The sequence below is a fragment of the Mesoplodon densirostris genome, chromosome 3, assembly GCF_025265405.1.
Source record: "Mesoplodon densirostris isolate mMesDen1 chromosome 3, mMesDen1 primary haplotype, whole genome shotgun sequence".
NCBI lineage: Eukaryota > Metazoa > Chordata > Mammalia > Artiodactyla > Ziphiidae > Mesoplodon > Mesoplodon densirostris.
This window is the reverse complement of record NC_082663.1, coordinates 16,955,456-16,970,268: the sequence shown is the minus strand read 5'-3', so window position 1 is coordinate 16,970,268 and position 14,813 is coordinate 16,955,456. Positions and strand designations below refer to the sequence as shown.

The 14,813-nt window shown below is 34.2% G+C and overlaps 1 protein-coding gene across 2 annotated transcripts in view; it reads left to right on the top strand.

The window, feature by feature from the left end:
* The window catches only part of CDH18 (cadherin 18), a 333,943-nt gene that overhangs the window by 110,216 nt on the left and 208,914 nt on the right, over positions 1–14,813 (top strand). Inside the window, exon 3 of one of the 2 annotated variants that reach the window (XM_060091599.1) lies at positions 2,930–3,049. The exons of the other annotated variant lie outside the window; for it this stretch is intronic. Within the exon in view, the coding sequence (XP_059947582.1) occupies positions 2,930–3,049 (120 nt within the window). The remainder of the gene's footprint in view (positions 1–2,929; positions 3,050–14,813) is intronic. 2 annotated transcript variants of the gene reach the window in all.

The following is a 14,813-nucleotide window of genomic DNA, read 5'->3' as shown; positions in this document are numbered from 1 at the left end:
CATATACCTATGCTCCCTTCAACCAGCAATCTGTTTACTCAAAGTGGCAGACTGATACCTTCAGATGTCACCAAAAACAACGATAGAGATAATTTACTGTTCTTTGCTTTACACACAAATAGAATTGACCACTACCCTTGAGACCAACGGTACAGAAGTGTGTGTGATTGATAATGACCATACTTTTTGACCACGGTAGATAGAGAGTTAGTATATTTTCTTTCTCTCCTCTGGAACTCTTTTCTGCTCTGCCCACTTCTTTTTGGTACTTTAAACCATCACTTAGTCAACACCACCATACTACTTTTATTTCTTTTCTTCCTCCTTTTCTCCTTTTTGTTTATTTCATTTGTCACTCCACTCATGCATCTCAGCTTTCACTTAACAAGCCTGGGTTTTTAAAGACAGCTCAAGCCAAGAAGAGCACTCTTTCTTTCCTGTGATGGTCCATCCTGTCACAGTAAATGATGTGTGATCTTGCACTATTTGCCTTTCCCAGTTTTCTTCATGGAATGGTTACTTTGGGGCTACAGTATAGACATTAAAATTATTTAGACCTAAATCACTATTGTAAGGCCACAGCAAGTTTTAAAACCTGAGTATTTTATAACTGTGGTTTCTTAAAAGATGGCCATTATTTTACTGCTTTCTATCTATACTGCTTTTTTGTTGTTGTTGTTGTTTTCTTTTTTGAATCCTAGTAATTCTTGTATGCCCGGTATGATCAGCATTTTTCCTATAAGTTCAAATACTTGACTGGTATAATTTTATAACATTTTAACCATAGTATGGGCTTTTTTACACATTTTAGAGTCTGACGTAGGTACCTACTACAGATTTTAGTTTCTTCAATGAGGTACCAAATGAAAATGTTTCCTTCCTAAACCAACATTTTTGGGTAAATATCTACCTACTGGTATTCTCTGAACAAGCTGGAGATATGAGTATGGGTATGGAACAGGTGTTGAGATGTCACAGAAGAAGTCTCTAATGTTCTATAGTAATTATTATACTTAGTCACAGAAGAGGTAGTCTACAGGTGATTAGCCCTGGAAAGTTTATCAAGCCAGCAATCATAGTGATATAATAAGAAAAATTATGGTACACATCCAAGCCCAAATAAGGCTCTCTAAGAATGGACTAACAGTGAAGCAAGAAGATATAGATTTTAAACTTTAAAATTTGAGGTCATCATAGATTCACATGCACTCATGAGAAATGATATAGATTTCTTGTACCCTTTACCCAGTTTTACCCCATGCTAACATCCGGCAAAATATCCAATATAAAACAATATCATAACCAGGTTATTGAAATTATTTACCAATTTTATTTAGATTTCCCTAGTTTTACCTGTGTGTGTATGTATGTGTTTAGTTCGCACGTATCCTTAATCAAAATACTGAACAATTCCAGCATCATCATTATCTCTCATATTGCCCTTTTATGACCAAACCCACCCCTTTCCACTCCTTCTTTCCCAAACTCCGGCAACTACTAATCTGTCATCCAGTTTTAAAATTGCATCACTTCAAGAATGTTAAATTAATGGAATCATAGATTATATAGCCTTTGAGGATTGTCTTTTTGCCTCCTGAGTATGATTCCCTGAAGATTTTATCCAAGTTAGTGCCTATATTAATATTCTGTTCATTTTTATTGCTAAGTAGTATTCCATAGTAATAGTGTACCATGGTTGGTTTAACCATTTTCCCATTGAAGGATATCTGGGCTTCTTCCAGTTTGGTGCTACTAAGAATAATGTTGCTGTGAATAGTTGTAAATAGACTTTTATGTGAGTGTATATTTTTATTACTTTAGCATAAATGCCTAAGAGTACAATTTGCTGGATTGTATGGTAAATGTATGTTTGTTTATTTAAGAATTTTATAAAATTACATTTCCACCAGCAGTGTATGAGAGGCCTAATTTCCTGCCAGAATTTGGTGTCACCATTATGTTTTATTATCCACAATTAGAAATTTCTCTTAGGTATAACACAGTCCTTTTCTTTTGAGTGTGCATAATTACTAGTTATATTTTTGCTTAGCATCTCAATGTAAAAATACTATTTAGAGGCTAAAATCATAGCATTTTATTAAAAATCTATATACAGTCTTCCTTCAGTATCTGCAGGGAATTGGTTCCAGGACCCCCATGGACACCAGAACCTGCAGATATTCAAGTCCCATAGCTGGCCCTCCATAGCCATATCTGTGGGATCCATATCCAGAAATTCAACCACTGCAGATCATAACATAGTACACAATCAGCAGTTCGTTGCATTCATGGATGTGGAACCATATAAATGGAGGGTCAACTGTACATTTATGTTCTACTAATAAGGATTGTCAAATGAAGTTGGCATACTAAGTCTATTAACTTTTCTAGGATCCTTTGAAGGTACAGAAAAAGTTTTGCTTAAAGTTGTGTCTGAATTCCAACATAGAAGTAAAAACTTTGTAGTTAAGTAGATATTAGACCCTTAGTAGGTGTGTCAGACCTAAATTATAGACTTAACTACTAAAATTAAAAACTGAAAATTGTCAGTACCCCCAGCATTGTTCAATAGTCAACTGTACACTCTCAAAATACTTTTGATTTTTATCCCCAGTTAACACCTATTTGATTCTTGAGCATTGACCTAACCCGACACTGATTATGTGAGGGTTAAAAGAGACTCTTTATAATGGTATCAGCATATAAAGAATCACATTAAACTATCTGAAACCAAACACTCCATTCTGGGCTCTCATTTAGGACAATTAGTGGCACGGAAAGAAAGCAGGACCGTGTTTGAGAGATAAATCTAAGAAATACAAGAAATTATCACTCTCCATAAGTATTTCAGCATTACCTTTTTCTGTGTACAAATTAATCATGTGTTTAGTACCATCACACACTAAAATTTGTTTTCCTGAATGCACAGGTACCTCTGTTCTACAGGTGACAGCCACTGATGCAGATGACCCTACCTATGGAAACAGTGCTCGGGTGGTTTACAGCATTCTCCAGGGACAGCCCTACTTCTCTGTAGACCCTAAAACAGGTTAGTGTTTTTTATGGATAATTTGTGTGAAGATGCATGCTACACTAAAAGAAAGCAATATTTTCATGTCTGTGTACTCTTCTACATTAGACATTGTTATTTTAGCACATTAAAAAATGCCCTCGCTTTTTCTAAAACAATGTGATTGAATAATTGAAGATAAATTAACTGTTCTCCTTAATATTTAATTATCCATCATTTATATCCATACCAGTAAAATGCGTCTTATCTTTGCATATTTCTGTGACATTTAAATAAATGCTATTTAAAACAGAGGTTGCATAACGCTTCAGCCCTCAAGTATTGTGTTACGTAAAACAAATTAACTGAGAATAAAGCCAAACGTATATAAGCATTTGTTAAGGAAGAATATGAATTCGGCTCGACTTCTTCTCTTTTCTGTAGCCGAAATAATCATATCATATTATATTATGTGATGCCAAAATGAAAATGAAGGATACTCCAAAATTCATTTTAGGGCTATACTATAGCATCATCGTCTAAAAACCACAAAAACTTATGGCCTTATTGACAAACAATTTGTAAATAGAAACTTGGCTAAAGCTAAATATAAACCCATTTTTAATGTAGCTAAATGCTCAGTATGAAATGTTTCAAGCTTAATAAACAGTTGCAAGAACGTATATAATCAGGAGACACAGATGGAGCAGAGAGAGGTCCAGGATGTTCCAGCAGCTTCCTGGATCCTTTCTGGTCATGTGAGATGAATTCTGAATCAAGTTAACATGTGGGATCTTTGAGTAAAGGGCACTGTCACATAAGTAACACAGAAGAGTCATATTTGGTCATAAATATCCCCTTATCCTCATATTGTTACATAGCGTACAACAGAGTTTTGGGGAACCCTGCTCAGTACGTCTACAGATTACAGTTTATTAACCATTGTCTCAGTCAGTGAGGTACAGCAGCCAAAATGATGCTATGGACAATCATATTCCAATAGTTAATGTCATTAGATTGCTAGGAGGATTGTCATTATCATGTTTACAAGAAGGTGCCTTCTCTCTTTCCCTGGTGCACTCCAACACAAAGTACACTGGGCAGGAAGAGATCTCAGACATACTGCTTAACCCCTTAAATTTCTATAATTTAAGAAGAAAAGAATGAAAAAGGTGTATATAGATATGTAAATAAAGAATATACACATATTATATACATTACAATTATAAAATGAATTATAATATTTAATTAAGTGAAATAAAAAATAGGAGTTGGGAGATAATAGAAATAAACAACATAATGTAACCTAAAGTGAGTATGAGATATATAAGTTCTTGTAGTACTAAGCTATTACTGAATAGTTAGAAATAAAATTGTTTATTAACCGAATAATCAAAATTCTGGGACAAAAATTATATATATATATATATATATATATATGTATATATACATACACATGTATATATATGCATATGCATATATATATATGTATATATATATATATATACATATATATATGTACATGTTGTTTTGGTTGGAGACTTTTAAATTAATTGAAAATATTTTTTATTGAGGTGTATTTGACATATAACACTGTAAATTTCAGGGTTACAAAATGTTGATTTAATGCACTTATATATTGTAATATGGTAGCCATTGTAGTGATAGAAAATCTTAAGCCAAATCTTTATTTGATAATAGCATTGCTCATTTTGTGGTACTTTCCCAATAACCATGGTTCTTTTTTATATGAAAGATGTGTATTTCTCACTTTAAATATGCATCTTCCTGAAGGAAAGAAATGAGGAGACCATTCCAGTTACCTTGTTTTAGGATTGCACACACAAAAACACATGTTCATACATGCACACACGTGCACACATACATGGATTTACTCAACTGTCCTTATAGAAAGCCAATTTTTTATTTATACATAAATATTATATTTACTTAATTGAACATGGCTAGGATATAGACATCTTATATGGATTTTAAGACTTTCCACACATTTCTTGATCTCCTTTAATACCAAATACCAAATTCTGTGTGTTAGTGTATGTTTGAGTTATCTGTCTGAATGCATGTGTTGGTGTGAGCACATGCAGGTAGGTGTGTGTGTGTGTGCATGCATATTTACTTTGGACAAAGAAAACAGGCCATTGAGGAGAAGATTTGACTAGTGTTAGACTCTGCTGTAGCTTGTGTTTTAGTGAAGCAAATACATCAAACACAATATTCCAATAAAAATTGTATTTGGTTGTACATATATATTATGGGTTAATTAAGTACTTCAGAAAAAAAATAATTATCTGAAATATAAATAGGCTGCTATTCAGGTACTGTTCTATTGAAATGATCTTTGCTCCTACATTTTTTTTCTTCCTTTCTTTAAGCAAAATGATTTATTGAATGAAGTGTATGCCTCCACGCTGATGTTTTAATTGCAATATTGTATTGTCTGAAGCATCATGGGAGTCTATGGATATATACTCTACTACAAAGATTGTTTAAATATGCAAATATCTTAGCTTGTTGTCTGTAGAAAGTGCTAAGAGCGATTAGAAAACAAAATGCTGAGTATTCTCTTCAAAGCTAAGACTTTTTTGGTAATTTAAGCTTAAAAGACCTCTTACAATGCAATTAAACATCCTTAGAACTAATGAATTTAGTGAAAATTGTGCCTTAAATAACTGGAATAAAATACAAACATACTTAGAACTAAGGAATCAGTTGCTATAGATGAGATGTTATATAATAAATGTTGGGATAGTAGTTACTTAAAAATGTACATTTTAATAATAATACTTTAATTCTATCCTCTCATTTGACATGACTGTATGATAACGTTTCCAATTAGTACTTTCGATGAAGACAACTTATAATAAATCAGAAATTTTGTGCCCAAATAGAGTTGTGAGTGATTATGGTTAAAATCAGGACTTTGAATTGCCTTGTTTCCATCATGTTAAAAGGTACATCTTGGTACTTAACCTGATTTTCCAATGACAAGCTGCCAGTGAGGCCTTGCTTCCTATTATATTAACTATGTTTGAATTGCTGTATCCAGAGAAAAGAATTTTGTGGCTCTTGAGTCACTATACTATACACAATTTGTTTAATAAGGTATGTATTGTTTTCTACTGGAATCCCATTAATCAATATGATGAAACATAAATCTTGTGAATAACTTATTGTTTCAAATAAGTTTTGTTGTGGAAACTATTTCATGATGTTTGCTTAATGTATAACAACAAAAGAGGAATACCCATTAATGAGTGATTTAACATTAACTACTATTTGAAAGATACAGAAGACTATGAAAAAATAACTCAGATGATAATGAATTGTAAAAGACATATAATATTTCCAGCCAGACTCATGTAGAAATCATGTTAATGTAGGCTTTATGAGGATAATTCTACTTAAATATATTCATTTTAATTCAGCAAGAAAACACTTTTAGAGTTATTATATGGAGGAAACATTTCAATGTTCATGAAAACTACTAACCCTAAGCAAGGTAATTTGAGGAAGGCAGCTGAGTAAGAAAGCCATATGAAGTGGTTAGAGAACTGAAGTGAAGATAAATCTGGGCTTATGGTTGTTTATTAACACAACTCAAATCTCAATTGTACTCCAGTTAATACACTGTCAACTGCTTTAAAAATAAATCTATATGTACAAGAACTCTTTGCTTCTTTAGAAACTACAAAATTTAGGTCAGGAGGTGATAATAGAAGCTTGATGATTGAGTTGTTATAAAATAACTACTTCCCTTGACTTAGGTCGAAGACAAAACCAGAAACCTACCATGTTTCTTTCCAGGGTCTTAGAATGGAGGATTCACAAAGAGCAGGTATGAGGTTTTTAAATGAGAATGCATATCTTTTAATGGTCGTGGTATTTATAGCCACTTGATGATTTTCTCCACTAGCTGTTTCATAGTCCACAACTTATGAATTACTTCTTGTTATTTTAGCTGGTACATATATGTTAAAGTATGCCTGTACCTATTTCACATGGAAATGTGTTGAATCTTCCTTATGGTCAATTCAGGAAACATGAAAACCTGAATTAAGACCTGATGTCAGGGAAAACAGGGTATGCAGGTTTACAAAATCCGATTTATTATTTATTTACAACAGCTTACAGTGCTAGCAGTGGTGAATACCAGCTCTTTTGACCATAATTAGTATGAAACACAAATCAGTGATAGTCAATGATGGATTCTGCATAAATGGCACTCATAGTGGTTTTTTGCCACACACCTAATAAAGACTATAGAAACATTTATGCAGTTTAATATAGATGCACTTACATTTTAAATTGTGAATCATTTTTCATACAATCTTTATTAATTTTTATTTATTTAAAATGAATATTTAATTATAAAATATAGTAGCTTAAAACATTTCTGTTGATAAATTCTACATTTAATTTTCAGATACATATGAATAGTAAGACTAGAAAGACTACCTTTTAATTATATATTGATACAAAGAACATACCAGATTTTTTTCAACACTTCTAGTTCACTTTAGTACTTGAATGTTTCTGTGACATGATGTTAAAAAAGGGTAGACATTGGGTTTCAAATCTCTTGTCTGTCAAACTTTTCTGCATTAATGACATGCATTCCACAAGGAACAGGGCAGTTGACATCAAATAAAATGCACTACACCTAGTGATGCCTATTGGTTCTAAAGGCACAAATAATATTACTACTTATTTTTTAAAGGCATTGTTGTAAATATAATAAAGAAATATTTAATTGGCCTTCCTATGAAAACAAATATTTTGTCATGTTATAGTTTAATTAGTATAGTAAAGTAATTCATATTTATTATTTTTTTCCAAAATACCAAGGGTTATTCCAAAATGACTTGGGAATACTTCATGGTCAAATCTTAGGATGTACTTAGTATCATAGTAAATTGATCAAGTTACTTAAATTTTATGTTCTAGTTTCCTTGTATATATATTTATAATGATAATGCTGATTCCAGTGAGGAGGGTAATGCAATGCTGTTACTTAATCCAGTCATTGGAAAAACATAGGTACTCAGTAAGGTTATCTCATTTTGCTCTCTTTCCTTTAACATTGACAAGAATTTCCAAAATTACTATATAGTTCACCATGATGAGTTTGAAAGAGTCCATCTAAAGTAGGAAAAAAAAAAAAGATTTCATTTGGAAGATTTTTTTTAGTCCAAATAACCACACAAAATTTTAAAAAGTAAGAGTTCCACTATTAAATCTTAGGTAAATTCCTTTTCTGAAATTTCAAAGAAAGTTGTCTTTATAAATATAATTTTTCTTGCTTATTGTAATTTTTTTTTTTTTTTTTTTTTTTTTTTTTGTGGTATGCGGGCCTCTCACTGTTGTGGCCTCCCCCGTTGCGGAGCACAGGCTCCGGATGCGCAGGCCCAGCGGCCATGGCTCACGGGCCCAGCCGCTCCGCGGCATATGGGATCCTCCCAGACCGGGGCACGAACCCGTATCCCCTGCATCGGCAGGCGGACTCTCAACCACTGCGCCACCAGGGAGGCCCTATTGTAATTTTTTAATTTAGTTTTAAAATTTCCTTTTTTATCCCTTTTAATTCTCCACTGAAATTATTAATCTAGTCTTTTCTTTTTTAAGATGTTTCTTGGAGTATAATTGCTTTACAATGTTGTGTTAGTTTCTGCTGTGAATCAGCTATATGTATACATATATCCCCATATCCCTTCCCTGTTGAGCCTCCTTCCCACCCTCCCTATCCCACACCACTATGTGGACACAAAGCACCAAACTGACATCCCTGTGTTATGCAGCTGCTTCCCACTAGCGATTTTACATTTGCTGTTGCATATATATCAATGCTACTCTCTCACTTCGGCCCAGCTTACCCTTCTCCCTCCCCATATCCTCAAGTCCAGTCTCTATGTCTGCATCTTTATTCCTGTCCTGCCCCTAGGTTCATCAGAAACATTTTTTTTTTTAGATTCCATATATACGTGTTAGCATACAGTATTGGTTTCTCACTTTCTGACTTACTTTACTCTGAATGACAGACTCTAGGTCCATCCAACTTACTACAAATAACTCAATTTCATTTCTTTTTATGTCTGAGTAATAGTCCATTGTATACATGTGTCATATCTTCTTTATCCATTCATCTGCCGATGGACACTTAGGTTGCTTCCATGTCCCAGCTATTGTAAATAGTGCTGCAGTGAATATCGTGGTACATATCTCTTTTTGAATTATGGTTTTCTCAGGGTATATGCCCAGTAGTAGGATTGATGGGTCATATGGTAGTTCTATTTTTAGTTTTTTAAGGGACCTCCATAGTGGCTATATCAATTTACATTCCCACCAACAGTGCAAGAGTGTTCCCTTATCTCCACATCCTTTCCAGCTTTTATTGTTTGTAGATTTTTTGATGATGGCCATTCTGACCAGTGTGAGAAGATACCTTATTATGGTTTTGATTTGAATTTCACTAATGATTAGTGACGTTGAGCATCCTTTCATGTGTTTGTTGGCAATGTGTATATCTTCTTTGGAGAAATGTCTATTTATATCTTCTGCCCATTTTTGGATTGGGTTGTTTGATTTTTTTTGATAATGAGCTGCATGAGCTGCTTGTATATTTTGGAGATTAACCCTTTGTTATTTGCTTCATTTGCAAATATTTTCTCCCATTCTGAGGATTGTCTTTTGGTCTTGTTTATGGTTTCCTTAGCTGTGCAAAAGTTTGTAAGTTTCATTAGGTTCCATTTGTTTATTTTTGTTTTTATATCCTTTTCTCTAGGAGGTGGGTCAAAAAGGATCTTGCTGTGATTTATGTCATAGAGTGTTCTGCCTATGTTTTTCTCTAACAATTTTATAGTGTCTGGCCTTATGTTTAGGTCTTTAATCCATTTTGAGTTTATTTTTGTGTATAGTGTCAAGGAGTGTTCTAACTTCATTCTTTTACATGTAGCTGTCCAATTTTCCCAGCACTACTTATTGAAGAGGCTGTCTTTTCTCCATTGTATATTCTTGTCTCCTTTATCAAAGATAAGGTGACCATATGTGCGTGGGTTTATCTCTGGGCTTTCTATCCTGTTCCATTGATCTGTATTTCTGTTTTGGTGCCAGAACCATAGTTTCTTGATTACTCTAGCTTTGTAGTACAGTCTGAAGTCAGGGTGCCTGATTCTTCCCGCTGAGTTTTTCTTTCTAATGATTGCTTTGGCTATTCAGGGTGTTTTGTGTTTCCATACATATTATAAAATTTTTAGTTCTTGTTCTGTGAAAAATGTCATTGGTAATTTGATAGGGATTGCACTGAATCTGTAGATTGCTTTGGGTAGTATAGTCGTTTTCACAATGTTGATTCTTCCAATCCAAGATCATGGTATATCTCTCCAGGGTCTTATAATTTTCTGCATACAGGTCTTTTGTGTCCTTAGGTAGGTTTATTCCTAGGTATTTTATTCTTTTTGTTGCAATGGTAAGTGGGAGTGTTTCCTTAATTTCTCTCTCAGATTTTTCATCGTTAGTGTATAGGAAGGAAAGAGATTTATATGCTTAACTTTGTGTCCTGCTACCTTACCTGATTCATTGATTAACTCTACTAGTTTTCTGGTAGCATCTTTAGGAATCTTTATGTATTGTGTCATACCATCTGCAAACAGTGTCACTTTTATTTCTTATTTTCCAATTTGGATTCCTTTTATTTCTTTTTCTTCTCTGATTGCTGTGGCTAAAACTTCCAAAACTATGTTGAATAATAGTGGTGAGAGTGGGCAACCCTGTCTTCTTCCTGATCTTAGTTGAAATGGTTTCAGCTTTTCACCATTGAGAATGATATTGGCTGTGGTTTTGTCATATATGGCCTTTATTATGTTGAGGGAAGTTCCCTCTATGCCTACTTTCTGCAGGGTTTTTATCATAAATGGGTGTTGAATTTTGTCCAAAGCTTTCTCTGCATCTATTGAGATGATCATATGGTTTTTCTCCTTCAATTTGTTAATATGGTGTATCACATTGATTGATTTGCATATATTGAAGAATCTTTGCATTCCTGGAATAAACCCCACTTGATCATGGTTTATGATCTTTTTAATGTGCTGTTGGATTCTGTTTGCTAGTATTTTGTTGAGGACTTTTGCATCTATGTTCATCAGTGATATTGGCCTGTAGTTTTCTTTCTTTGTGACATCCTTGCCTGGTTTTGGTATCAAGGTGATGGTGGCCTCATAGAATGAGTTTGGGAGTGTCCATCCCTCTGCTATATTTTAGAAGAGTTTGAGAAGGGTAGGTGTAAGCTCTTCTCTAAATGTTTGATAGAATTCACCTGTGAAGGCATCTTGCCCTGGGCTTTTGTTTGTTTGAAGATTTTTAATCACAGTCTCATTATCAGTGCTTGTGAGTTGTCTGTTCATATTTTCTATTTCCTCCTCGTTCAGTTTTAGAAGGTTCTACTTTTCTAAGAATTTGTCCATTTCAACCACGTTATCCATTGTATTGACATATAGTTGCATCTAGTAATCTCTCATGATCCTTTGTATTTCTGCAGTGTCAGTTGTTACTTCTTTTTCATTTCTAATTCTGTTGATTTAAATCTTCTCCCTTCTTTTCTTGATGAGTCTGGCTAATGGTTTATCAATTTTGTTGATCTTCCCAAAGAACCAGCTTTTAGTTTTGTTGATCTTTGCTATCATTTCCTTCAATTCTTTTTCATTTATCTCTGATCTGATCTTTATGATTTCTTTCCTTCTGCTAACTTTATTTTGTTGTTGTTGTTGTTGTTCTTTCTCTAATTGCTTTAGATGTAAGGTTAGGTTGTTTATTTGAGGTGTTTCTTATGTCTTGAGGTAGGATTGTATTGCTCTAAACATCCCTCTTAGAATTGCTTTTGCTGCATCCCATATGTTTTGGGTCTTTGTGTTTCCATTGTCATTTGTTTCTAGGTGTTCATTGATTTCCTCTTTGATTTCTTCATGATCCCTTGGTTATTTTGTAGCGTACTGTTTAGCCTCCATGTGTTTCTATGTTTTACATTGTTTTTTTCCTGTAATTGCTATCTTGTCTCATAGCATTGTGGTCAGGAAACATACTTGATACAATTTCAAAATTCTTAAGTTTACCAAGGCTTGATTTGTGATCCAAGATATGATCTGTCCTGGAGTATGTTCCATGAGCACTTGAGAAGAAAGTGTACTATGTTGTTTTTAGATGGAATCTCCTATAAATATCAATTAAATCCATCTTGTTTAATGTGTCATTTAAAGCCTATGTTTCCTTATTTATTTTCATTTTGGATGATCTGTCCATTGGTGAAAGTGGGGTGTTAAAGTCCCCTAAAGTCCCCTGTGTTAGTCAATTTCCCCTTTTATGGCTGTTAACATTTGCCTTATGTATTGAAGTGCTCCTATGTTGGGTGCATTGTAATTGTAAACAAATATTTACAATTGTTATATCTTCTTCTTGGATTGACCCCTTGATCATTATGTAATGTCCTTCTTTGTCTCTTGTAATAGTCTTTTTTTAAAGTCTATTTTGTCTGATATGAGAATTGTTACTCCAGCTTTCTTTTGATTTCTGTTTGCATGCAATAACTTTTTTCCATCCCCTCACTTTCAGTCTGCCCCTAGGTCTGAAGTGAGTCTCTTGTAGACAGCATATATACATGTTTTCTTTTTGTATCCATTCAGCCAGTGTTTGTCTTTTGGTTGGAGCATTTAATACATTTACATTTAAGGTAATTATCAATATCTATGCTCCTATTCCCATTTTCTTAATTGTTTTGGGTTTGTTATTGTAGGTCTTTTCCTTCTTTTGTGTTTCCTGCCTAGAGAAGTTCCTTTAACATTTGCTGTAAAGCTGTTTTGGTGGTGCTGAATTCTCTTAACTTTTGTTTGTATGTAAAGGTTTTATTTTCTCCATCAAATATGAATGAGATCCTTGCTGGGTAGAGTAATCTTGGTTGAAAGTTTTTCCCTTTCATCCCTTTAAATATGTCCTCCCACTCCCTTCTGGCTTGCAGAGTTTCTGGTGAAAGATCAGCTGTTAACCTTATGAAGATTCCCTTGTATGTTATTTGTTGCTTTTCCCTTGCTGCTTTTAATACTTTTTCTTTGTATTTAATTTTTGATAGTTTGATTAATATGTGTCTCACCATGTTTCTCCTTGGATTTATTTTGTATGTGATGCTCTGTGCTTCCTGGAATTGATTGATTATTTCCCATGTTTGGGACGTTTTCAACTATAATCTCTTCAAATATTTTCTCAGTCCCTTTCTTTTTCTATTCTTTTTCCAGGACCTCTATAATTCGAATGTTGGTGCATTTAACATTGTCCCAGAGATCTCTGAGACTGTCCTCAATTCTTTTCATTCTTTTTTTCTTTATTCTGCTCTGAGGCTGTTATTTCCACTATTTTATCTTCCAGGTCACTTATCTGTTCTTCTGCCTCAATTCTTCTGTTATTGATTCCTTCTAGAGACATTTTAATTTCATTTATTGTGTTGTTCATCATTGTTTGCTCTTTAGTTCTTCTAGGTCCTTTTTAAGCTTTTCTTGTATTTTCTCCATTCTATTTCCAAGATTTTGGATCATCTTTACTATCATTACTCTGAATTCTTTTTCAGGTAGACTGCCTCTTTTCTCTTCATTTGTTTGGTTGGTTTTTACTTTGCTCCTTCATCTGCTGCGTATTTCTCTGTCTTCTCATTTTGCATAACTTACTGTGTTTGGGATCTCCTTTTCTCAGGCTGCGGGCTCGTAGTTCCTGTTGTTTCTTGTGTCTGCCACCAGTGGGTGAGTTTGGTTCAGTGGCTTGTGTAGGCTTCCTGGTAGAGAGGGCTGGTGTCTGTGTTCTGGTGGGTGGGGCTGAATCTTGTCCTCCTGTTAGGCATAGCCATGTCTGGTTGTGTGCTTTGGGGTGTTTGTAAATGTAGTATGACTTTTGGCAGCCTCTCTACTAATGGGTGGGCTTGTGTTCCTGTCTTGCTAGGTTGGCATGGAGCATCCAGCACTGGAGCTTCCTGGCCATTGGCTGATGCTGGGTCCTAATGTTGAGATGGAGATCTCTGAGAGAGCTCTTGCTGATTGATATTACATGGGGCCTGGTGGTCTCTGATGGTCCAATGTCCTGGACTTGGCTGTCCCACCTCAGAGGCTCAGGCCTGACACCCAACTAGAGCACTAAGACCCTGCCAGCCATACGGCTCAGAAGAAAAGGAAGAAAAGAAAAGGAAAGGAAAGAAAAGAAAAGAAAAGAAAAGGAACACATAAGACCCCAAACCAAATGGTAAAATCATAACTAAACAGACAAAATCATAGGAAGAAACATACACACACACTCATAAGAAGAAAAACAACAGCAACAAAAAAAGTGAACAGTCAGAACCCCAGAACAAATGGTAAAAGCAAACCTAAAGAGACATAATCATACAAAACAACATACCTATACACACTCACAAAAACAGAAAAAAGAAAAAATAATAATAATAAATAATAAATTTAAAAAAATATTAAATTAAAAAAATTAAAAAAAGAAGAGAGCAACCAAATCAATAATCAAATGCACCAGTGATAACAAACACTAAAAACTAAACAAAGATAAACATAAAAAACAGAAACAAATCTGAGACAGAAAACAAACCCCAAGTCTACAGTTGCTCCCAAAGTCTACCACTTCAATTTTGTGAAAATTCATTGTATATTCAGGTATTCCACAGGTGCAGGGTTCATTAAGTTGATTGTGGGGCTTTAATCTGCTGCTCCTGAGGCTGCTGGCAGAAATTTCCCTTTCTCCTGCCCCTGGG